This window comes from Bombus vancouverensis, chromosome 11, assembly GCF_051014615.1.
Source record: "Bombus vancouverensis nearcticus chromosome 11, iyBomVanc1_principal, whole genome shotgun sequence".
NCBI classification, from domain to species: domain Eukaryota; kingdom Metazoa; phylum Arthropoda; class Insecta; order Hymenoptera; family Apidae; genus Bombus; species Bombus vancouverensis.
The window spans coordinates 13,589,520-13,613,823 of record NC_134921.1 but is presented as its reverse complement, the minus strand read 5'-3'; the positions used below and the strand labels follow the sequence as shown (position 1 = coordinate 13,613,823).

Here is a 24,304-nt window from a genome sequence, read left to right as displayed (position 1 = left end):
TAATCCCGATTAACGTCGACGATCGACATAGCGTCGAAGAAATTTGCGCGACAGATATTTCCATTTGAATGGTTCGCTACGTGTACCGATACTTTTATTCGTTGAAATGGACGCAACGGTGCGAAAAGCGGCGCAGACGCCTCGTACCTGCGATTCTTTTTTTACCGCGTTATCAGACACGACTAAAATATCATTTTTCGTTTTCTTTCGATTAACCAAATTGAACGTGTCCCAGAAATATGCAAATGCGTTTGAGAAAGAAAAAGTCGGTATGGTAGAGCTTCCCTACCTAAGCGAAGAGAGGTTGCAAAAAATGGGTGTTCCCTTGGGACCAAGGCTGAGGATTCTGCAAGAAGCGAGGATATCGGTGTGTAAGGATCCAATTTACGTTGTGTGAGTGCCACGGAACGCGTTGTTCTCTGCAAGCCAACGCAGCCAACTCCGAGCAGGTACATCCGGAAGCCGCCGAAGGAGAATTTTTATCCTTTCGTTTTTTAATACGATCGTGTTTCTTCGAGTTTTCAGGTTTCATCGTTATCCGTTCGAACGCTTTCAACGATCGGTTTTGAATGGCGAAGCGCGACGTTTCCGATTTCACTCGAAAGACGAGCCGATTTCCCCGATGGAACGATGAAACGATGAAACAATGAAACGTTAAAGCGGACGACTATTCGCTCGAAAAGTAAATTAACGTTTGAAAACCATGCAAGTCTAACGACGAAATAAATTAAATGTTCATTGCGTGTATTAATTACGAGTCGTATAGGCGTATAGTACTAAACGTATGCGAACTTTGATTCGTATATTACAGATAACGCGTATTGTTCTCGACTGTAGTATTAATACGTAATAAGTATAATCTGCAATGTATCGCGTTTAATACGTGCTGGATAGAACGCGCGTCAGAAACGTATCGACGATTTAAGTTGTTCCAGTTAAGATTCCGTTATTCGTCAACTTGCTTTGCTTCTAATTTTGCTTCCGTAATTTATTATAAATTATTAGTAAAGCGAGCACATCGATACGCGTATAATACTTATGTATTGTCATGTATAATTGGCTGAATCGTTGTCGGATATCTCACGTATCCGTGATATACGCGACAAATACAGGAAAGAGCAGTTACAAATACGAAGAAGCGTTGTAGGAGAAGCATCGTCTATCTCTATACAGAAAAGAGGTAATCGTTTAATTAACGGTAAGAACAATTTTTTACCGTTGACAGTCGATTAAACGAACGTTCAATTGTAATAACATTAGCGTAACTTTTTATTTTGTACACTGCACCGTACAATTACGGTTAATCGATCACCTAGGATGGTATGGATAAAACATGTTTTCTTAGGCGGACCGTGCGTGCGCTGGATTTGTTTTCTTGCTGCGATCGATCGGTCCGGGTCGGTGGAACGGTTCGACTCGATCCTCCCGATTGAGAACAAGCTCGAGCAGTTAACGTGAACACGCATTGAGAACGAGAAGCAAAAATAGATTTGCCAAAGAGACGGGAGAACGTCGCCGATGAAGTGGTGTGTGGTGTGTTGGTGGAGATTGTCGTTCGAGGAAGCGAGTGAAATTTTCTTCCCAAGTGTGATAATGTTTTGACTCGTAACCATTCGACAACTATTATTTCAGCTTTCCAGCTAAATATCTCGGCTTTTTAAAACTCGTTGCATCCAACGTTTTCGATCGCATGGTCGTAAATGATTTCAATTTTTCTATGTGTTGCGTCTCTAAGAGATTCTTGCGATCGATGTAATTTGTCAAATTTTTCTACGTTTCTGCGTTTCTACGCGACATCGTTGCGTCTACGCGACGAATTTCCAGTTGCGATCTCTTCGGCTATTTATTTGCGATTTCCTATTTGCTTTCAACGATCGAACCACAGGTTTTCCTACAGTTTCTCGGTAAAGTTTTAAACGATGAAATAATCGGACAGTAATTTGCAACTGGAGGTAAATAAAATAAAATCGCGTTGGAAAGCATCGGCGGTTTCGATAAAAGTTTGCTTCTCGAAAGAATCGATCGTTCGAATAAATGAATTTGTCGTCGTGCGAAAAAGCTGGAAAAACAAGCAGTTTCGATTACGGTCAAACGACCACGCACACACACAGGAGCGCACGCGCGCGCGCATTACGGTGATACCAAAGAATCGATACCTGCTCCTCTGTAATGACGATTGCTCCAACAAGGACAATCTCACTGCGAATGACGCGGATTATGTAAAAAGACGACACGCCGCTTCGGTTCTCGATCGATATCAACAATCGATATCGAATTCACGTGACATGTGACTTACAATTAGCGTTAACAGTAAATTTCACATTGATTTCATTAATCGATTAATATTCATAGGTTCGATAAGTATTTGTTACTAAGCATCGTTACATGTTGCACCTTTCTAACAGTTATTTCTACGTCTAGTAATATATCTTTATGTCATTGAATTGATTTTCTAGTTGGTGCTATTCGACACTGCCCGACGAAACTTTTACAGTTTCTGACGAACGTCGACGCGTTTACGCCGAATTCTGTACAGTTAATCGTTTGTGAGAACGTTTCGTTAACGACACGATTAATATTTGTATTATTATAAGTTTATTATTATTTTGTTAAATCTTGTATGTAATAAACAAGTGAAGAGAGCCATACGATGGTTCAATAAATCGTTTATTTAATAAATTATTTACACACGCTAGTTCGACGAACGGATCTGAACGAAATATGCAGCATTCCAATATTTCAAAGCATATACGTGCTTGATTTAAGCGTTTCCAATGCGAATCGAGGAGATTGTAAGTATCTTTGTGCGAAAATGATGGAAAGCTAGAAAAATTGCCAACGTTTTCTCTGGAAATGATTCAAATTACAAGCGATCGTTACCGAAATTGTTACCGAACAAAATTTTGTGACCGAATGAAATCGAATTTAACTGTAAAACGTCGTATTTTTCCAACCCTTTCCTAAACATATTCGATCAGCTTATAAATTTGAAATATTTGCTTTTCTGCTGAAAAATTTGTATTTTGCCGGCTGCTATTTGTTTAGCTGCTATTTGTTTAGCTGCTATTCGTAAACTGCGAGTTGTTCGCGACGAATCTTGCTCGTGATTCGTACGCATCTCCGTCTCTGTTTCTGTTTCATTCGAAAAGTAAGAGCCAAAGCGCGCTGTCCACGAAAACATCTTCTATTCTAAATTCTAAACTATCCGCCGACTAGTACCTTGTGAATCAACCGGTTCTTTCAATTGAATAATTGCATATTAGCTGTTATAACGCACGGTGTGCGGCGCATGGACCAAGTGATCCACTATTACGGCCCCAGCCATCGGACTAGCTCTAATCGACACTGCGAATAATAATTATTTCGTTGATCTCGTCCATTTACATTTTACGCCATCGATCCTATCTTCTTCCAATTGCTCGTTCCAACTGCGGTAAACGCTTCGTTGCTTCGTCGTTCGAGTCGTTGCTTCTGCGACGTTTCAACGTCGTTGTTCAGTTTCGGCCGCGAACATCTTTTCTCGTTGGGCAAAATGTTAAATCAATACACGATGTGAAAGATGTACGGAATACCGGTGAAAAATGATAGGGATCGATTACTTTAGACCGTTTGAAAGGAAAAGGAAGAGACACGACGAATCGATGTTTGCGATTTTACCGATAATATGCTATTTATTTAATATCTATCTATCTAAGATGTCTTAACGATTCTTTCTTACCACTTCTACCGCTACTACCGCTATACGCGTCAGAGGCAACGTAAAAATGAATTTTCTTTTATCAACGTAAAATATTATTTCCACAATTTCAATTTCCTTTTTATTTTCTTTGTAACCGGTTTCGCTAACGATAACGATATAATTACGTTCTATCACGTTTGGATAGGTTCGACGTTACAAAAGCAAAGTTACAAAACGCCAATAGGGCATGGATCGCACTTTGAGAAACGGTGGCCTGATTCTGTATAAACTGTTACAAGGTTGCGTCATATTTTCGGCCCAAGGGAATTAGAATTCAAAAATTAGGTGAAACTCTGTTCGAGGTAAGTAACAACGCGAAGCTTCATCCCAGTTCTCCCGTAGAACTTTCCACACGTTAATGGCACGAGTTGGATAGTTTTACCGACTTTACGTCATCTTACGTAAAATACACGCTTCAGATCGTACCGATTACATTTTTAGTTTGATCTTTTACGAATCTGGCGTTTTTCTTGCTTGCCTGACACCCTAACTAGACACTAGCTAGACCACAAAGTATACGTTTAGGCGTATGCTTATGGACCGCCACGGGAAAGAAAGAAAGACAAAGAAATTACTAATTACGATTACTAAACGTGAATTATTCTACCTTTCGAAGAATTTGCTAGTGACGATGTCTGTAATGTAACGGATTGGAAGGCAAACTTTAACTACGTTAAATATGTTTCGCTTTTGGATTTTCTTCGTTGAATCGCGTACGAGAGTGCAGAAAGATTGGTGGAAAAATTGACCGTTCGAATGGTCGGAATCGTAACGGCAGGTCGCGGCCACACCTAAATGAGAAAAGTAAATGGACGTTGAGAGGGTAAGACGGATCTCGTATTTGAGATTTCGGCAGAATCGGCGGCGAGACCGAATTCCGGCATGGCCGGGCCACTTTTATCAGGAAATGCACAATTTAACAATTGCGTCCAATTATTTTTCCAGAGGTCTCGTGTTTGATTGGTCATCCGAGGTTGGCCTCGGTCCGCGGCAGCCCTTTGCCGGCCTTTATGCTCGATCCGCATAGCGACGCCACTCGAACGATCGTCGAACTCTTATTTCCGGCTCTGATGGTTCAAACGTGTCTTGTATCGTGTAGGATACGGCGCGTACTTATACTCGTGGAGAATGGTACTTTCGCGGCTAATCCCTGATGTTCGAAGCATGTAAAAAGTGGCGCGATTCGCTGCATAATGGAGTGGACGTTGGAAAGGGATCCACGTAATTGTAATCTTCGTGGAAAGGAAATACCTTTGATTTTCTTCTCTTCGATATCGATATAGAAATGCCCTTAACGACAGTTTGCTCTTATATACGAAGCGGTTGCCAATTAGGAAAAGATCGATTATGAGAACTGGGTTTGACGATAGTCGCTGAATCAACGGAACAACGGTATAGCGTGATAACAACGCGCGGTTGCTTGGACAGCAGACGAAACAAGCGTGTACTTGCTACTTTCTCGTTGCTAAAGCATTTTACACACCGTGAGACTCGCCTCGCCTCGCACGATCCTAGATCAGATCTCACGCCAAATGGTCTCGGGTATCGTGTTGCCTACTCGACCATCCCGATATTGCCTCGTCCACTTAACCATCGTTTACGTATGTACTAGCTTCGACTCTTACCATTTCAATCAGAAATCTAGTCAACGTAGTTGATCCTTCGCCTGGAACAATAGTCGCCGTATAGAAATTTACGAGCCGATACTTTTTTCTCGCTTACTCGCCTGATCAAAGGGTACGCTGTTTCTTCGTTGCGCACGATCGCATTTGTATCAGGGATACGTACGTACAATGGTTTCTCGCTAGACGCAGCGAGACGAGTCTCACCGTGTGTAAGCTACTTGAGATACAATTTCAATTGACCTATGGCCCCACTCTTGAACCTTCCCTACTCCCCTCGACAGTCGTACACGTTCTGTTGATAGAGCGGAATCGTTGTCTTTCGTTCGCTTCACATCGCAACGACCGTCCATCGAGGATGAACCGAAACAGTGCGCTACTCGTTTCCCTCTTCTTGTTCGTGGCCTTGTCCATGGTCTATGCGGAACTCGTGCCGTGGCGGCAATGTCCTTATCCTGATCGTGAGTATGGCTCGTTCGATTCTACAGATCGGCATTCGAATCGCGTTTCCTACGAAATGGCGAAATTTTCGAAATTTCAATTTATTCGATTCGAAAAACTACAAGTTTTTAAAACGCGAAACGGTGTAGCGAGTCTAACGAGCGAATTTTAAACCGTTCGATCTGAAATTGGAAAAATCCTCGTGCGGCAAAATCGTCATTTGTTAATTAACTGTAAATTATTGCGCGAGAGCAGGCCGAAGACCACACGCGGAAAAAACACGATGATCCGTCTTTCTTGACTTTCTTATTTTAGCGCGGCTATCGCAATATGGTATACGCGGTTGAGAAAAGTTTGCGTTTTAAAAATAACAAATCGATATTAAGTTTTATAAGAAACTAAAGGTATAACCAAGTAGTATAAATAATGCTGTGAAGTCGATAATCGTAAAATGTTCGAAAAAAAAAAAAAGAAAAAAAGGTTTCCCGGTAAAAAAGGAGAACACGACACGGCTTTTGCCTTTATCACTATTTAGTACTATTTATTTTGCCCGTTTACATAATCCCTTGTATGCGATATATTCGTTTGAAATCGTAATCGCAAATAATCATTTACGTAGTATCATGCGTATCGCATAAAAATCACTAAATTCTTGTATTTACTCAAAGGTCGTGAAAACGCGAGTACACGCGCGTTTACTCCTTTCGGCATTCTACATATTTACAAATGACAATGAGAATTTACAAAATTATCATTTGTAGTTTTATAATGCTTCTTTCCAATTTCTACGTGCCGCATTTTGCCCTCTATCCACCGAATAGAAGATGTTAGATTTATAAGTGGTACATAGTACATCGAGATAAATGTACAAAGCTGATTCAACGGCGTATCGCGTTTGACTATTTCGTCACAGTTTTATAAACAACCGTATCGCAAATATGAATATATATGTGCATATATATAACAAGCTTGTCGCTATATCGCGTTCGTAGCAGGAAGAGATGCGATAATCAGCAAAATTTATTTATAAACGTTACAGAAGCATCACCGATGAGAACTCGAAGCTTGGACTCGATTTCTAACATTCTACTTAGTAAAAGTTTGTCAGTCGATCAACGTCGAGAATTTATGTTTTTCTTTTTATAGCCGATACTCGGTCGAATTGCACTATTCACGAAGTATACATAGATCCTTGTAAAGAAAGTGCAGAAGGAAAACCATGTAAATTAAAAAGAGGAGTTGTTGGGAATATGACGTTCCACTATACACCTTGTAAGTATCGGTACTACTATCCTTTTTTACGACTTAGGGACAAAAATAATGTAACGCGACAAACGAAATACGATATGGCGGTAACATGGTTCCGTCTTTGCCGAATTTAACGTTGTAAATCAACGGATTTCAAGAATTTAGTTCGAAATACCTTGTGAAAATGAACGACTCTTCGTTTTCTATTTCCCAGCTTTCTCGTCGGAAAAAATACAAGGTCGAATCTTTTGGGCAAGCCAGGTAATGGATATTCCATTTTTGGGAATGAGTCCCGACGCCTGTTTATCGACTTCTTGTCCAATCGAAGCGGGAGAAAAGAACACGTACCACGTGGAGGTACCAATTTTAAAGAAATATCCTGTCGTAAGTATACGTGGCTCCTTTAGCAACGTACTGTCTATCGATTACGTTTCAATTAATTCTATTGCAAGTACATTTCTTAACTAAATTCTTAATTAGATATACGTTTTTTAAAATCGTCAGACTTCTCTATCAATCGTCCTATGTATTTGTTACTTTCGACAACGTGTTATTTTCTTGTACTTAAGGCGCAAACGTATCTATGAAAGTAGTTTCAGTTTAGGTATTATACATGCCTCATCGTGCGTACAGTACTGCTACTAAATTATACAATCGTGTCGATTGTGTGTTAATTAGAACTTATTTTTACTTCAGCGAACGTACGATCTTAAATGGAAAATCTGGAACGAAGAAGAGCAAGAATGTTGTTTTATGTTTCAAATTAAGATAACAAAATGACGTTAATTACGTGCGCTTCGCCGTCTTATTGCGTTCAATCTCGATTAAAATTTACCGTTCGCTAACTTAATAAAATAAACGAACAAGTATTAATAAGAGTTTGTTTATCCTTTCCCGTTACATACGTACTTGCGTTATTAAAATTCCTAGGATCGGTCGGTAACAACTACCGCCTAAAATAGCTCGTTAACTATTGACTACGAAATACGAGAGTTAAGTTAAAGGAAGAAAATACGAAGTACGAAAGACCACGTGCTTTCGTCGCGAAATTAATGTTCTCGTATACGTGTAAACGGTTCCACGCTGTTACGTACACATAAATTTCAACAATGGCTTTTTTTACAAATAATCATGCGTTACGCTAGGTAAAAGAAATGGCGGAAAAAAAGAAAACGCCGCTGCGGATAGGATTCGAACCTATGCGGGAAAAACCCATTGGATTTCGAGTCCAACTCCTTAACCACTCGGACACCGCAGCTTACGCCACGCTCGTTCGTAACGTTACTTTATTCGCAAATTATAATATCGAAAGAAATAATATTAGATAAAGCCAAAAGTCCTATGAATGTTCTTTCGAAATTGTAATGCACATAAGAAAGTAGAACAGTCTCGCATAGTATATTTCGTATCTATTCCATTTTTAGATATTTTACAACAGTAATCGAAAATTTAAAAAAGGTACAGTATCGGAATCAAACGGTGGCTAAAAATAACTTTGATTACGAGTTAACCGGAATGATCGTTATCAAGATCAATGATCAAAATCGTTTTGGTCACTGGTAATCGGTATTAGTACGTACATGCATTTACAGAAGACATTTATATCGGCTGTGGTAATATTTTCGCTTACCATATTCGTGTTACCATGTGCGACGTGTTATCGACTCGCAGAATAAGAGCGTGCAACGAGATTCGTTCGTGGTGCAACGTTGACAGTGATTGCAATTAAAACTTAACGAATTACGGCAACAGAAATAATTTTTCACATACGCGTACGGTGAAATAGATCGTTGTCAAATACGCTGTTAAATACATCAAAATTTATACTTTTGCGATCGATATTGTGGTTGATTTGATAAACATCGATACTATTATATTCATAGAAGAGATTTTCTCTTGATAAAACGAACGAAAATCAATACGTATACGTACACGTATACCAAGCGGACACATGCGACGTAAGTGGATAATTATTTCTCATAGATGCCTCGTTTATTCCGCGGTAGCGTAATTTCAGTTAAAATTTCAAGTGTATACACACGCGTACGCGTGCTATTTAGTTGTTTAGGACTTTCTCAACCAAAATCACAAATTATTTAGCGTCGACGTGGACTACTCGGATCTTTAGCTTGGAAATTACGTAGCACCTGTCGCAACAACTTTATTATATTTATAGGCGTATCGATTCTTTTCTTTTTTGGTTTAATTCGCCAAACGTACGACACTGCTATGAACCGATCGTTTCTCTTTTTTGTTTTACAACATTATATAGCGTCTAAAAATGACGCAAAATATGAAGTCATCTTTGCGGACGGATCAGCGACACCAAAGATGGTGATCGTCGATAAATATATTATAATTTCATCGCTCTATGTTTTAATAGTAGACGAAGCGCTGGAACTCGAATCCAGCGGAATCGAATCCAGAGGAATAAAATCGTTGTAGAAGTGGGCGGATTCGGTGGATCCTCGTAACGGATAAATGCACGGAGAAAGGAAGATAAGCGCGGAATACGCGCAAAGTACTTTCGGAATGCAAAACGGTCTGTCGAACATTTGAATAAGAGTTGCAAAACTAACTGGCCACGCACAATATCCATCGCGTAGCCCAACAAAGGATACACTTTTACCCGGCGCACGAAAGAAAGTCTGGAAACGCGAAAGGAAGCGGTTCGGGTGTCTGTAAGTAAGTTAACGAGTAGGTACGTAACCCACGTTCGATACGATACGATTCGATTCGACGATTCTGCTCGATCCTATTCAGTTTCTCGCACGCCCGCGGATCTATTTCGGTCGATCCGTACGCATAACTAATTACGTGCCTGTCTCTGTTATCGTATCTGGCCATTGGATGGAGGACAGTGTCGAAATGACGACAATTCGACAAGTTTTAGGAAGTGGTGAAACGTATATTTCGTTAATTGGGTATCTCTGTTTTACGGATCAGAAATTATTCCGTCGTTTCTTGCTTTCCGATATTTTTCGCTCTCGAATAAAATAACGAATAATCGTATTTAAGTATTATAACGTATTTAAGTCGTAAACCATAAGTCATACCCTTAAGGGCTTTATTTCGTCGCTGTCGATTTCATTTTTCTTGAACGTTGTAAGCGAAAGCCGATCTTTCGATCGTTCGCAACGAGGCATCGTTTCAATGGTAACGCGATGAAAGAAGAATGGGTTTGCCGTTTGAACGTTGCAGGTGTCGATCGAATACGAAGTAACACACGACAAGAATGCAATGAATTTAATAATTCGAACGAGCCATGGACAGCGTTACGGGAGAAGAATTTATAATTAATTGGAACGCGCACGCCGGCTGCTACATTTATTATTTAAAATTTAATTGAAACGAAAACGAAATTTACTTAATTATCTCTTATTTAACTCGAGAGCGTTAATCGAAAAAGACATATTACGTGAAACTGATCTACTTGATCTTGACATAAAATAAAATTACTTTGAACAAATTTTGCTTCGACAAAAATTTGTCCACCGATTTGTGTGACAAAAAGAAAAAGAAAAAAAAAAGGTGGAAACGAAAGGAAGACACTCGTAGCGTGGAGCGTGCGATAGGCGTATCAGGAAAAACGGAGTTAAACGCGGCGTTAATTTAGGCGAGAAAAAAAAGGAAGAAAATAAAGTAAATCGAAAGCAAAGTATATTTGGAAAGCGGTCGATCGTTTTCTGTCGCAATGGTACGTCACTGCGTCGGCTCACACCTGTTGCCCTGAATAGAACACGCGGGTGATACGTCACTGGCCGTAAACTGTTGGCACGGCTCACCTGTTGGCCTCAACAGTGCTTGGCTGGGTTGTTGAGCGTGCGGTTCCTTTCGCCCGGCGCTGCTTCGCGATCGCTTCGTTATCGCGTCTCCGTGGTCCCTTGGTGGTGCGTTTCCGTGAGAACTTCGTACGAATCGCGGTTTCGAGTCGAAGAAATCACTCGGCCGTTGGGATTCGGCGTTTCGCGAATCCGTGTAAAGGACAAGGGCGACGGCATCGCCGGGAAGCATCGACGACGCCCAGAAAATTCAAAACGGAAAACGACAAACGAAGAACGCGTCGATCGTTTAGTAGGTGGTAGAAAAACGAAAAGAAAGGAAAGGGGAGAAGAGCAACGGCGGCAGGGCTTTCCACGGATTCCTGAACGCCGTGAATTCGCCTGGAGCCGGATTGTATGCAAATACCTAAGGAAATATCCGCAAGCTTGTTTCTGCCTCTGTCCGACCCCACCAGCCTCAGCCCCGGCTATCGTGTCGTTATTTACGCTGCTGACTAACGTTCCTGTCTTCCCGTGGAAGAGGTCCACTCCGTCCGATCGTGCATACCGCACGATCGTTTCGCACACAGGTAATGCCGTGCATCTTTTTTCTTTTCCTTTTTTTTTCCTTTCCGTTTCTTTTCTTTTCTTTCCTTTTCTTTTCTTTCCTTTGCTTTTGTCTCGTTATTCCTTCTACATTTCTTTCTTTCTTTCCTTCTTTCTCTTCTTTTTCTTTTCCCGCGTGTTCGTCACGCGTTCTCCGTAGATCAGCCGAATCGCCGTTACGTTCGAAAGAAACACGGATATTCTTTATTTAACGGCGTCCAATTAGCGACTGTGATTATTACAAAACTATTATCGATTTGAGATTTGGATTCTTTGGATCGTCTCGCGATCGAGTTCGATGCACGATGCACGTGCATCGGCTACCACGTTCGTCAGATTACCGATCCAACTGGATTTTCGGTATATATTCGTATATATTTGTATATACACCAATATATATATATATATGCGTGCGCGCGTGTGTATGTGTGTAGATATACGAAAGGCAGTGCGCTCTGCTTTGACCTTGTGATAGTATTAAATCGATAGCGTTTACATCTCGTAACAATGCGTATTCTTAGAGACAAATTCGAAGCAGCAAGAATGTACGTATGTACAAGTCGTTTCGTATATTCGTTACCTCGTCGACTCGGATAAGGCTACTAGACGAGAACTGTTTAGCGTAGAATTTGTACTTACGCATGAACGTACAACGCGTAAATGAACGATGAAATTAATCTATATATCGAATACGTTTCGTTTGTCGCGGATGATATCTTTAGGAAAGAGAAAGCGAAAGAAATCTCGGATTCGGATGGCATTCGTTCGTTTCGGTCGAGCAAAATAATTTGCGGAAAAACGCGCGTCCGAACGATAAGAAAGCGAATATGTAATAACGTTGATATTATTTGTTTCGTTGCTCGATTATACGCATCGTTGTTGGATTCGGAACGTTATCTGTTGTAATTACGTGAAAGACGATAACTCGACATCGATATACGCATAAAAAGACGGTGACGCGCGTGATTGTTGTTTGACAAGTGCTTGCCGCAATAGGATACGGTTGACAGAAAGCATAACGTGTTGCGTGATTTTCTTACACACCCGTCTTTAGTCCTTTACCCGTGTGAAATTCATTTCGTCAGCGAGGCTGAAAAGGTGAAAGTACAATTCCCACAGCTGCCAAGGGACTACCACGCTCTCAACTTTTCCCTAAAAGTAATTTCGGATCGGCGTCGCTCGCCGGGCCGTGAAAATAATCTTTGATCGAACGTTATTCCTTCGATACGAGCGTGTACTCGTTCGCGTAAAAACCCTGGACCGTGCGGTTGCAAATTTTCCAGCAAACGACATTCCGTGATCGCCGAGTCAACATTCGCGTCATAATGTCGACTCGACACGGATCGTTAAGGATTTATACGTGCATTTTCATTACGTTCTTTTCTAGTTTCTTTCGTATTTCTCAAACATTTGACGATTTGAACTCTTTGTCTGCCATAGGCCTACTTGTATACGTACGTGCGTCTAACCGACTATGCATTACGCATAAACGAACGTCGTCCAGATAGCCTGCACACTCGACGTATACTTGATCGGTTCGAAATTATCGTTAACGTTTTATAGATCGTCGCAGCTATGTGTAACATTACTGGTTACTCGTATGTAATAAGAAAATGGCGACAGCCATATATTCGGACCGAAATACACCACGACTCTTTGCCACTTGCGATCAACTCGCGCACCACTCGTAGCCGCGCGAGCACAAAATTCACTGTCGAGTACGACACAATTTCCATTCGCGCTGTCGCCAACTAACTAATGGATAAGTAACTAATGGACTCTGCGGACACGACTGTGCGAGAGCGTGGTATGTGTAAACTGAAAATAAGAGCGCGTTGTCGTCACCGATTTTCGACCAACTGTCGCTAGGATCCGCCGTTAGAAGCGTGCCGATTCGATTTCGGCAAGTTTGAGCGTGTCCACGTCGCTTCCAGACGGACCATAAACAAGATATCGTCTCGAGGCGAAGATACAGAAATTTTTTAATCGACATCGTTACGTTCCACTTTTTCTCTTTTTCTTTCTCTTTTCCTTTTTTCGCGCTACCAAACACCACCGATAAGAGTCGCGCTCTTTACGCGTCACGACTCGACGTAGTTAGGTAGGGACAATGGAGAGAGAAATTACAACGCCGAATGTCGTGAGAAATCCGGCAGCACGTTGTCGGCTCATTGTCGGAACCGGTGCTCGTAAATGGCAAAGCGGTACGCTTCGAATCTTGTTCGCTTTGTTTTTCGCAAAACGCTTTTATTTCCACGTAGACCGTGTATCGAGCAACGAGACGAAACGATAGATGGCAATGCTTTTTCGCTTTTTCACAGTTTCCTATGTTCGATGAATTAACTTTAAATTGCCAGAGAATCTCGAGATACGTTGCCAGAGCAAAACGATCGAGAACTTTATTTTACCCGGACATCGGTAAGAGACTTTTTTTTTCTTTTTACTCTCGGAAAGGCTGTAAAGAAAAGAAAATCCGATGTACGGAGAATCTGATTGTCTATCGAGGGGCACGCGTTACGAAACTACGGTACTAAACGATCGATATCGTTGTATGTCGTATCGATATTGTTCTCCTATCTTTAGTACGAAAGATACGTAAGACACGTAAGCCCCGTTTTCGTAATGGAGAACGGTGTTTGGCTGCTCACGATAAGTGTCAAGGTTGTTGGAATAGTGAATCACAAGGCGCTCGTTTAAGGCGTTTAGATCGTCGAAATTGCGTGGAAAATTGTTGTAATCCTGCGATGATGCAAACAAAAAGAAATACAAGGAAGAAGTACCGGCAGGAAGTTCATTGTTGAGAACCTTCGCGATTTAATCGTGCCGATACGTAATAGGAAGGAATTGCAAATGAAGTTTTTAAAAACAGGCTGCGTGGATATTGGACTTGACGATGACACGTACATGTCAACGATGAATACGTACGCAAATTTGTATAGAGCGAGTTTCGTCAAATTAACGGGCAACCTAGTAAATACTGGAACAGCGTTTGCGAACAAAGTCTGAGGTTGGTTTGCAATTAGTCGCGATAAAGACCAACGAACGCTTTGGCGCTTTTTATTTCGAGCCGAAGCGGAATTACAGCTCGACACACACCATCGTCCACCTTTCATCGAGAATCGTTCGTCCGTACGCCTTCCGCGCCTACGATTACTCTAGTCTCGTTGGCGATTTATTTCAAAGGAAAATGACTAACATTGCCGTTTACTAAGATATTACTAAAAATATTAATTTGTCGTTTACGATAATCGTTCGAACGATACGATCAACGTGCCGATCGCAAATTCGTAATAAAATACATTTTGGAGATAATAGCAGTAGATAGTTGGAACGATGCGATCTTTAGCAATTATCTTTCAAAGGATAAAGTTTACGCGAAATGCGGCTCGAGCTTTTCGTTGATTTGTAGTGGTAATAATTCCATCTATTCGATGGAAGAGTTCGGAAAAAGTAGAATAATGATTTTCTGTGAAACACTGGCGACCGCTGGAACTCGTTCTCCATTCTCCGGAACGAAAATTTAAATTGCGATCTTAGAATGCCGCGGTAGCTATCTTGCGAGTGAAGACACCTTGAACAATCAGCAGTTAAATCTAACATAAACGTTTAACGATATAATTTGGGGGGTACGTGCGTAAAATACGCGAGACGCGTGAGATAGGCTGTAATTAAACGAGGTGGGCTTAGAAAACGCATTTATTAAGATCTTTGTTCGACCGTTCGTTACCTAACTATTCGTCCTTTTGCCATTATATATGCCAAAATATAATCCGTCTTTTCGAGCGACAGTGCGAATAAACTGAAACTAGAGCTCGTGCATATAGAACGCAAGAATACGTTTGGGAAAATACAGTATCACGTATTTAGTTAGTATCGCTGGAAAGTGGACAAGTTTCGACAGAGTTGGCGCATTAATTCCGTCGTCGTCGACACGCGAATGCACGCTTTGCACGGTTTGCATAGCATTGCAGTTTACTGACCTTGGCGTTACGTGTACCAAGGCGTGCGTTTCTCGATAAGCAACTCGGTAAATCGATGAACTTAAGATAGTCGTTAGAGACACGTTTCGAATATCGCGAAAAAATCGTCTTAACAACCGGTCGAATAGTTATAAATCAAAACGTGTAGTCGTAAATTAATTCTGCGCTGTACGCGCAAGTGCATAGTTTGCATCGCGTCGCAGTTGAGCGACCTCGAAGCGAAGTAACGATGGCGGTTAAATTCACCTCATTGGAATTTCAACTATTCTATCGTAGGACAATACCAACGCGGATGACAATAAAGTTCTCTTCATTTTCGATACACGGTACGTACATAATACGCAGGTACTAGCGGGTATAACGTTATTCTCGCTTAATGCTGCGATTTTATTATCCGTGTCGTTCGCAGAAAGGGCCACAACTTGCCTAATTTTTCTGTTTTATTCGCTACATTGCGTATACGTGTTTCTTATTCGCGCAACTGCTGGTCGAACGCAACGTGGGACGATAGCATTATGCAAATTTCGCTACTCTATCCTATCCTCCTATCCTATCGTGTTAATGACACGGTAGCAAAGGACAGATAGCCAACGTGGAATCAAATTTATGCAAGTATAGTCGTCATCGACTTCTAGCTTCTAATCACGAGCCACCGTCACGCGTTTCCCACTACGTGTGTCGAATTCTAGACACATTGATAACGGTCTATACGCATACTAAACCAATTTTTGCGTTAATGTCGATCGACGTTCAATGAGTTGTGCTCTTTAACCAACATAATCGTAAATCGTTGTAAATCGTGCGTTGAGATCAGGGAGAGAGAGATGTGGTGTAATCGAACCCAGTTTGAAAAATGTTCGAGATAATCGCGCACAATCTCAGTAATAAAACGTATCTTTTATATAAACTCTTATACTCGTCGAGTCGTATCATGATCAGAAGACGTTCGTATAATTATATACCTATTTCGAATTGATTGATATCCGCAACGCTTTCAAGAAGGTATCTTGACGAGTACGGCGTCCTATTGTAACCATATGTCTCGATAATAAATAGCAATTACAACCGCCTATATGAAACATTAATTAGGTTAACGTGCCACTTTAACAATTTTCTTCGATCGATACTGAGTCGTAACTTTCAAACCGATACTTTCACGTATTTGTAAAAATATACTTTATTTATCGCGATATATAAAATGTTGAAAAATTTCTTATACAACGCAATGGGTTGAAAATTTCTCTTGACTCTAAGTAATCGCATCAAGGTCGTTGTGTTTGGAAGGCCGATGCTATTGGAGTATTTGCGCACAATTACAAAAGTCTGTCGCGAAAACTCGATACTTCTTCGGTGCTAAGTGATGTTTAAGGAAATGAACTGTGTGTGCGTGTGTTTGTGTGTATCACTAACGATAAGAAGATAGAGGATACGATCGCTCGAAGTTAGACATCGAGACCCTTGGAACCATCGCTTCGCCGGTCTTTTCTAATTCTAATGTTTACTCTGACATTTAATGTTACGTTTGTGACGCATCGATCTCGAAAAGAGTTGAAAAAGTAGAAATTTGTTATAACATATAGGCAACTTGGCAGGGACAGGGGGACATGCGGAATTGTTTAATATCGTTTTCATATAGTATACCTAACCCCAACCTGCTTAAAGTTCGATAGAACCAGCTACGCGAATATTTTCCTCTGTGACGGTTTATTTTCAGTATCTGCCGCTTTCTATGTTTTATTTTGAACCGCTTTCAAGGTCTTAAACAATCGCGTAGAATACATAATCGGCAACTCGTTTTTAACTCGTATTCGTTTCTTTGCAAACTTACGGACGATTTTAATTTTCAAACGATTTTCGAATCAGCTGCGCGCAACTGAAATCGAATAGATTCGAACGAAAGGTGTACACAGTTTTTCGGTTATCGTAGATAATGGAAAAGGAGTCGCGTTCTAAGCGAGCGCAAGACCAGGAAGACGTAACGCAACTGCGTCTACGCTTATATAAGGTGTTCCAGATTAATTAAGATGCTTCATTAAGTCTAATGAATATACCATCTGCGTGTTGCCGCAACGAGAAACTCCTCCGTATGATTTTATCATCAGGGAACCATGTTGCAAAATAAGCGAAATTTACAACATCGATCAACTTGGCTTTTTGTAAATTTCTCGATTTTATTAATCCGTCCTTTTCGTTGCAAGATCGAGAGATAAACCATCTAATTCCGTAGGATTACTCGTTAGAAACATTTATTTTTCGTTTATTTTCGATATGGCATATAGAGCGAAGATCAAAGGATCAAAGTAGGATCGAAGTAAACAGGGAACAGACTTTTCCCATTCTCGTCAACGAACGTGATCTACTTTGAGCGCGTAGTCGGTCTGCCTGTTAGCTAGCAGGAATCGCGCTTAACGAGACTGACGAGTTTTATTCGAGCCGAGCAGGCTATATCAATGCGCAGCGGCCACCATTCATAGCGTGGTGACATCAATTCGCGTGAATGCAAATCCAGTTTATCATTAACATAATCCGATGTCCGCCGAGAGATTGTCATTCGTTGTCCGACTTACGTAAGGAAGAAAGTAAGGAGAGAAGTATGCGCGGTGGAGCGATTGAGAAACGAGAATAAACGATAAAAGGGAAGGGCCGTTCCAGACGGCGGCCTATCGGACGCGTGGAGGAATCGTTTCGAACGAATGGCGGTGGTGAAAATGACGATACGAGTAGAAAGCAAGGAACAAGCACGTGCTTACTTATAGTAATTTCTTTACGGTTGCCGGTCGCTAAATTGGGCCGGTTAATTACTACGTGTTAAGAGCGTAACAGTACAAGTAACTTATTATAATAGATACAAACGTAGACACTGTGTATGTACGATATATCGACGCGTGTTTTGTGCGTGCGCGATTAATCGCGGAGGTGTGCCTCGCTAATTATCTAACTTTACTTTAACCTGACTTGGTTAAAATCAGCGTAACGCGATAACGATCTCGATAAAGAAAGGAAAACGTAAGAAAAAGGAAATTTCTATTCATTCGTTTTTTAATTATCGTATTGCCGCAGTAAGATCGACGCGTGAATTCGTTGTCGACGTATGTCATGACGGAGATTTATTAGAGGCAGAATGAAACTTTCGTCGAACGTTCCTGTCAAAGGATACGTGGAACCGAACACCGGCGAATCTTAACGCTGACTTGATATCGAGGTTGCTTACAGACGGCGAACCAATTATCCGCGTCGCGTTTAAATGCGCGCATATAAGGAACGAACGCGAAGAGAGACGCGCGTGTGTCTGTTCACAGGCTGTATCGTAAGATAAGCTTCGTGGGGGCCAGTCTTATGCACCAATAAGGCAGCATTCTGGCCAGGTCAATGCTTACTGGTTTTGCGTTTCAGCTCGCTCCCGCGTCTCTTGCTCTTTCAGTCTTTCAACGATCTCCGCTTCCAGCGAAATGCTCCTATACTTGCCTACACTGCTTAAGTACATCGGTAGAAGGACTCCCCCGAGCATAGGCTTCCTTCTTCGAAGGATAAGCCAGCTGTTTCTCGATACGTCCTGATTCACGGTTCTCCTCCATTCATCGTATCGGCAAACATTAGCCCGCTCGTTTTCAGTCATTCCCCGCTACCGTTTTATTCCTTACGAACCAAATTCCTTTCGTTTCGTCCAATTTGATAACCCTTCTCGTCCCATGCTATCTTCTTCCTCCAACAGATTTTTCGCGACTATAGTCAAGAGAGCGATAAGCAGACGCGTTTCGGTCGCGCGAATCACCAGCGAAATATTATTTAGCGATCAACGCGATTTAAGAAAAAATACACTTGAATGTAAAATTAACTCGTCGCGAGATTCCATATAATCTACTTACATACGTACGAATACGATATTTTAGGCATTTTTAAAATCGGCCTACGGATATCTGGTCCGCGGGTCTACGACGTTTGACATTCTTGTACATTTGTCATTTCGAGTCTCGACTATCCGGCATGCCTTAATTTAAACGGTACACCCCGGTGCCGATTAAACCGGTTAATCGAGATTTTACGAGCCGAGCAGCGATGGAAACCTCGCAACGTTTAAACGTGATTAATAATTGATTTTGGTCGTGCTTAGAAGAACATATGTATTATAAATCAGATATATCCGATTGTATCTCGTTTATTTTTGAGAAGGTTGTATAATACCGTCCAAAGTGGAGTAAAGTGTTAATGTAGCGAAAAGATTTTAAATGGAATCGCGTAATCCTGCATTTACATTACAGATAAACATTCGGTTTCTGATAAAAGGAAATATCGAAAAGGAATCACGTTTCGCCGTTAGATAACAGATGCTTTAAAAACGATTACACTCATACATACGTACATGTATAAGTTGCGAAGAGAGAAAATTGCCAGTTTGCCGCATCTGAATTCACGATAATTAACTCGATAGACTTTCTTCTTCTTTATATTATACACGTGTGTATATATATATATGTATATATATGTATATATAGAAAGGAACGCAAGCGCGAAAGGTGTAACGCGTCCTAGTTTCTAAAGCAACTTCACCTGGGTTCGCGATCGCGTAGCGCCATTCGTTTTCATTGATCAAGGTCGCGTCGGGTTTCTATTCTTCCTCTTGCCAGCAATTCAATTCTCGGGTAGAGACGAAGAAACGTGGAGAAAAAATGAAGCGAAACTTTTTCAAACGTACGATCTGTAAGAATGCGATCGATTTCCGAGACTACGTATTCGTTTCAGAGAAAATCGCAAACGGTTTAACTTTCAAACGTTTCAACGGGGCTTTCGAGCAGTCACTCTCGTCTCTCCGTGTTCACTTGAGAGTGATACTCTCGAGAGCTAGCTCACGATAGTTTTACTCTCAAATGGACACACTCGGGTTTAGAAAAAGTCGAGAGAACTTTTTCCCGCCGTCTTTTTGTATGGAATATAACGGTCGCCTGGATTTTATTCATTTACGGATTTTATTCGTTTAAAAACAAAAATATAATTATCGTGGTACATGTACGTATATTTTGCTACGTATATTATTATTATAATATATTAGAATCAACGAACTCGATAAGGATATAGTCGATCTGTAATGTCTTTTCTTTTAGATACGGAGTCTTCGACGAAGGAGCAATATCAGTATGAAAAGAAAAATTCGAACGCGACGATGCACGTGAACGGGCATACGACACAGGACGCGAAGCAAGAAACGAGTAAGTTTTTTTATTGCATACGTATTCACAAGCAAATACGTTGTACGTTCTTTGGATCGTAAATTACATATTCTAACTATATAAACGCGTTTAAGGGAATTCGATTTTTTTCTTTTAAAAAATCTATTTTACGATAAAATCCGTATTGTAAAAATGGGTTTTCCAGTCGATGTCTACGATTCTATTTGTACTTATTTGCGATTAGCAAAACTTGCGTCATCTGCGAAGAAAACGTACTATCGCGTTGACTTACATAGACCATGCGTATATATAACACGAAATCTTTCCATGATAATCGGTAAATTCGAATAAATATGGTTGTAGATTAATAAGCTGTTGAATGATAGAATCGATACTGTGTGAATTTAATTAGAATCGAGGAATCCAGCAGCGGAAACATTGAAAAATTACCGGAGTTAGGAAAGAGTAATTTTCGTAAGATGATGGAAGAAGAAGATAAAAAGAATTTATTTGAGGATAAGGAAAGGAATATCAATATCTGTTAGACATGTACGTAACTATGGATTGGAAAAGACGATTGGAGCGGCGCGTTGCCGTAGAAATAGCGAGTGAGCCGAACGTGCGTCGTAAATGCGGAAAATAGATATTGTATGGTGACCGGTGTCACTTGTTATATAAGGCATTGAAGGTAGCGCGATGACGTTATGCAAAGGTGCGCCATGCTCATCCTGTTCTTTCGTTAATATCGATCCCACATTTCGCTTCTCTAGTCGACGATGTATCGTAACGTTGTAACGGTCCTTGACTGGAATTTCGCGAAATTTCAACGTTCACCAAGCACCTGAATTCGGTGGAAACGTTCGACGTTTCAATGCTTCGTCGAGTTTGTCGAGCATCGGATCGTGTGGCCGGAACGTTCGGTCTATGAAGCGTCATCGAAGCCCCGTTGTCGTTACCAAGTGCGCCAATCTCGAATTTAAATTCCTTTTGGTCGGGGGAAGAAATTTTCGATCGACTAATTAATCTCATCTTCGAATAATGTAGCTGCGTTTTTAACGAAATAACAACGAATATTGTACAACCGGTCGTCTCCGATAATCGTAGTTTCCTATATATTATTAATTTACGTTTTATATTTTAATCAATTATGTTAGGATACAACACTGTATCAAGATACGTGACAAATAAGCAAAGTAATAATAATGCGATGGTATTGTGTTAGTAATAGCGTAAATCGCTAATTGCGTTAGATTAGAACGAAAATTGGTGTAATCTGATAGCGATATAATTAGAAATTGTCGATATCCGGAGACGGTAGACAAGATAAGTAGTATATATATATAGCTGTATATTTGCGTAATCTTCTTTTTGGCTATTAATATACATACATACATCGAAATTAGCTAGCATGGCCACTGAATATTCTACACCTACGTAACGAAACTGGACTAAAAATATCATCGGTAACCAACAACAATTGGCTATTTTGCCGTTCGGTTGCCAACGTAACGACAAAATGTATCGATAAAAACTGAACTTTGTTATATCGTAATTTATATATTATATACTTGTATATATATATATATATTATATTATAATTAGTGTATCAGTTTAAAAATCAATTTCAACTACGTTACAACAACGTTGTAATAAGCGATAATAGATAACTTGCATAACTAGATGTCTGCGTTAAAAGGGTCGTATTAGTCGTGTTCGATACTCGTGGATCAATAAATGGCGTAATGGAAGCAACGCACATTCTTTAAAAAACGGACAATGCAGTTGTTGCTTTGATTAAATAATTTAAATTCATATTTTGCTATTGGATACATAATTCGTCGGTTTCCTATTAAATTAACGAAGGAAATTCTTTAATGTCTGGAAAAAGTCGGAAATTCGTACAATTCTTTGCACATTATTCAAGCAGACGTTGGTAAAGAACGTGTAACAAATAATCTCCCTTCTTACAATCAGAAAATTTTCGCCGGTAATCGTTTCCCGTAAATAGTTTATTATACTCTTAGCCGCTTAAAATAAAACTTGCCTGTCGCGTGGAAAGTTTTGGTAATCGGTTTACGATTTCGATAGAGCTTGACTCGTTTTGCAGACTGCGCGATCCGGTGGAATCGTGCCGGAGGATGACATAACCGAAGTAATTTTTAATGGAACGACTCCGTCGATATAGGACAAGATGATTTCGAAGAATAGCTAGGGTGTGTCCGATAACCAGGATGCGACTCGTTCATTAGAGACGACCTCAAATGATAAATCGAACGCGTCTAATCTCATCTCCGGAAATGAGTAGAGTCGTTTGGTTTACGTTTATGGGATAGGTTTCTCGCGATCGAGCGAGCAAACTTCGTAACGAATATTTTTCAAAATGTTTACGGGTAAATAATCGAACAACTGCCTATAAATATCGATATCTATCTATATTAATTGACAAATAAAATATCGAATATCCGTACAAGTTCTCTGCTTGTCCCTGTTCTCAATGCAAAATCTTTTAAAGATATTATACTTAGAAAAGGGTGTATGATTAAAAGCGAAAGCTTGGTTAAGTTAGAATCTTGAGTTAGAATAGACGTTATTAGCAGAATTAGCGCTAGTGACGTTAACGCTGATTAAGTCGAAAGAATACAAAAATTTAACAAACTCTGGCTAAGTAAAATCGTCGTACGTAAATCGTCGAGCGTCGTAAGTCGGTCACTCGAGTTTTCGTACAAAATTGCCATTTGGCAAAAGTGTGTCGCCTACTTCAGGGTGCTTTATGCGAATAATTCGTTCGCGCTTCGTCATCTCTAATCTTAGACTGATTCAATTTTAAGCCATTGCCGTTGTACAATGTTGTACTATCTTTAAATCGATAACGGAGATTGAAACTTGCTATTTAATAAAAATTCGTACGATCGTCGATTAATTATAATATAATTAAGAAAGATGCCCGTTCAGCGTTGTAAAAGATACCGGGTTTATAACCGGGTTTCGTTAAATTTACTAACTCGTACGTTTTGTCAAATCCTAGGAGGGGAACGTTCTTTCGTCGCTCCTCGAACTACGTGCGATTTGAATTCTACGTATCCACTTTTCACCCTCTACACTGACACCACCAGAATTCAAAGAAACAGTAGGAAGGAAACAAACAGAGAGAAAAAAAAGAAAAAACACGTAAAATACGTGTTTGTGTGTGTGTGTGCGTGCGTGTGTGTGTGTTTGTGTAGTTGTCAGTGGTATCGTGACCCCGGTGAATGGCTGGCGTAACGTAGCCGAGTCATCTGGATCATCTGGAGTATCTAGAACGTATTGATCGCGGCTAAGCAGCTGTACTCTCGGGCTGGCAGTAACGTTGGGGCGACCGTACGGAAAACACACGTGTACGCGTTCTCGCGACGGAAACGTCGTTGTCGCCGGTGTTATCGTCATTCTGCTAGCTACGGGGAAACTCGAGGGAAAGTGCAAAGCCCTTTGTCTCGGATCGATCCAAGCGATTTCCAAGTACCGTTGCGGTCGATAAAAATGAAAAAAAGCGGAACGGAACAGGTCGGGTCGCTGGTTCGTTGAAACGCGATTTTTCCTTCCTACGCTTCTCGGGTAAACAGATGGTTTAATATTCGAAAGGTTGGATCGTGGTTCCACGCGTTGTAGTGTTTTGTACGGTGTTACCGAGAAAGATTCTGCGAAGATGCGGATCGGTGACAGTGAATCTTTGGAATTTTTATGTTTCGGTGTTTTCAAGGTTCCG

General features: G+C 40.6%; 3 protein-coding genes, 1 long non-coding RNA gene and 1 other non-coding gene across 21 annotated transcripts in view; 3 read left to right on the top strand and 2 right to left on the bottom strand.

Moving 5' to 3' along the window:
- Positions 1-2,663, top strand: part of LOC117154855 (uncharacterized) — a 46,378-nt gene extending 43,715 nt beyond the window's left edge. For 4 of the 8 annotated variants that reach the window (XM_033330202.2, XM_033330201.2, XM_076622635.1 and 1 more), the window contains one exon: positions 236-2,663. In XM_033330202.2, coding sequence (XP_033186093.2) covers positions 236-397 — 162 coding nt within the window. In that variant the 3' untranslated portion in view covers positions 398-2,663. The remainder of the gene's footprint in view (positions 1-235) is intronic. The other 4 variants (XM_076622637.1, XM_076622638.1, XR_004463838.2 and 1 more) reach the window with 3 other exon arrangements.
- LOC143303329 (uncharacterized) lies at positions 2,651-13,256 on the bottom strand. Its single transcript, XR_013059503.1, has 2 exons — positions 12,876-13,256; positions 2,651-5,871 (listed from the first exon to the last, which is right to left on the bottom strand). It is a non-coding gene; the product is annotated as an uncharacterized LOC143303329 (long non-coding RNA).
- Positions 5,687-7,926, top strand: LOC117154679 (MD-2-related lipid-recognition protein). Its single transcript, XM_033329872.2, has 4 exons — positions 5,687-5,822; positions 6,949-7,074; positions 7,265-7,434; positions 7,747-7,926. Exons 1-4 carry the CDS (start codon positions 5,720-5,722, stop codon positions 7,828-7,830), a joined length of 483 nt encoding a protein of 160 aa, XP_033185763.1. The 5' UTR covers positions 5,687-5,719; the 3' UTR covers positions 7,831-7,926.
- On the bottom strand, positions 8,227-8,308 carry TRNAS-CGA (transfer RNA serine (anticodon CGA)). Its single transcript has one exon. It is a non-coding gene; the product is annotated as a tRNA-Ser (tRNA).
- The window catches only part of LOC117154678 (echinoderm microtubule-associated protein-like 2), a 32,015-nt gene continuing 18,519 nt past the window's right edge, over positions 10,809-24,304 (top strand). For 5 of the 10 annotated variants that reach the window (XM_076622647.1, XM_076622648.1, XM_076622645.1 and 2 more), the window contains exons 1-2: positions 10,809-11,401; positions 20,497-20,601. In XM_076622647.1, the coding sequence (XP_076478762.1) occupies positions 20,556-20,601 (46 nt within the window). In that variant the 5' untranslated portion in view covers positions 10,809-11,401; positions 20,497-20,555. Of the gene's footprint in view, positions 11,402-20,496; positions 20,602-23,903; positions 24,299-24,304 lie in introns of those variants that run through there. The other 5 variants (XM_033329867.2, XM_076622639.1, XM_076622644.1 and 2 more) reach the window with 4 other exon arrangements.

Bases quoted from the DNA above. Each gene is read 5' to 3' on its own strand.
- LOC117154679 (XM_033329872.2), top strand. From the start codon at position 5,720: ATGAACCGAAACAGTGCGCTACTCGTTTCCCTCTTCTTGTTCGTGGCC. The intron at 5,823-6,948 runs GTGAGTATGGCT...TTCTTTTTATAG, and splicing joins GCAATGTCCTTATCCTGATC to CCGATACTCGGTCGAATTGC. The intron at 7,435-7,746 runs GTAAGTATACGT...TTTTTACTTCAG, and splicing joins TTTTAAAGAAATATCCTGTC to CGAACGTACGATCTTAAATG.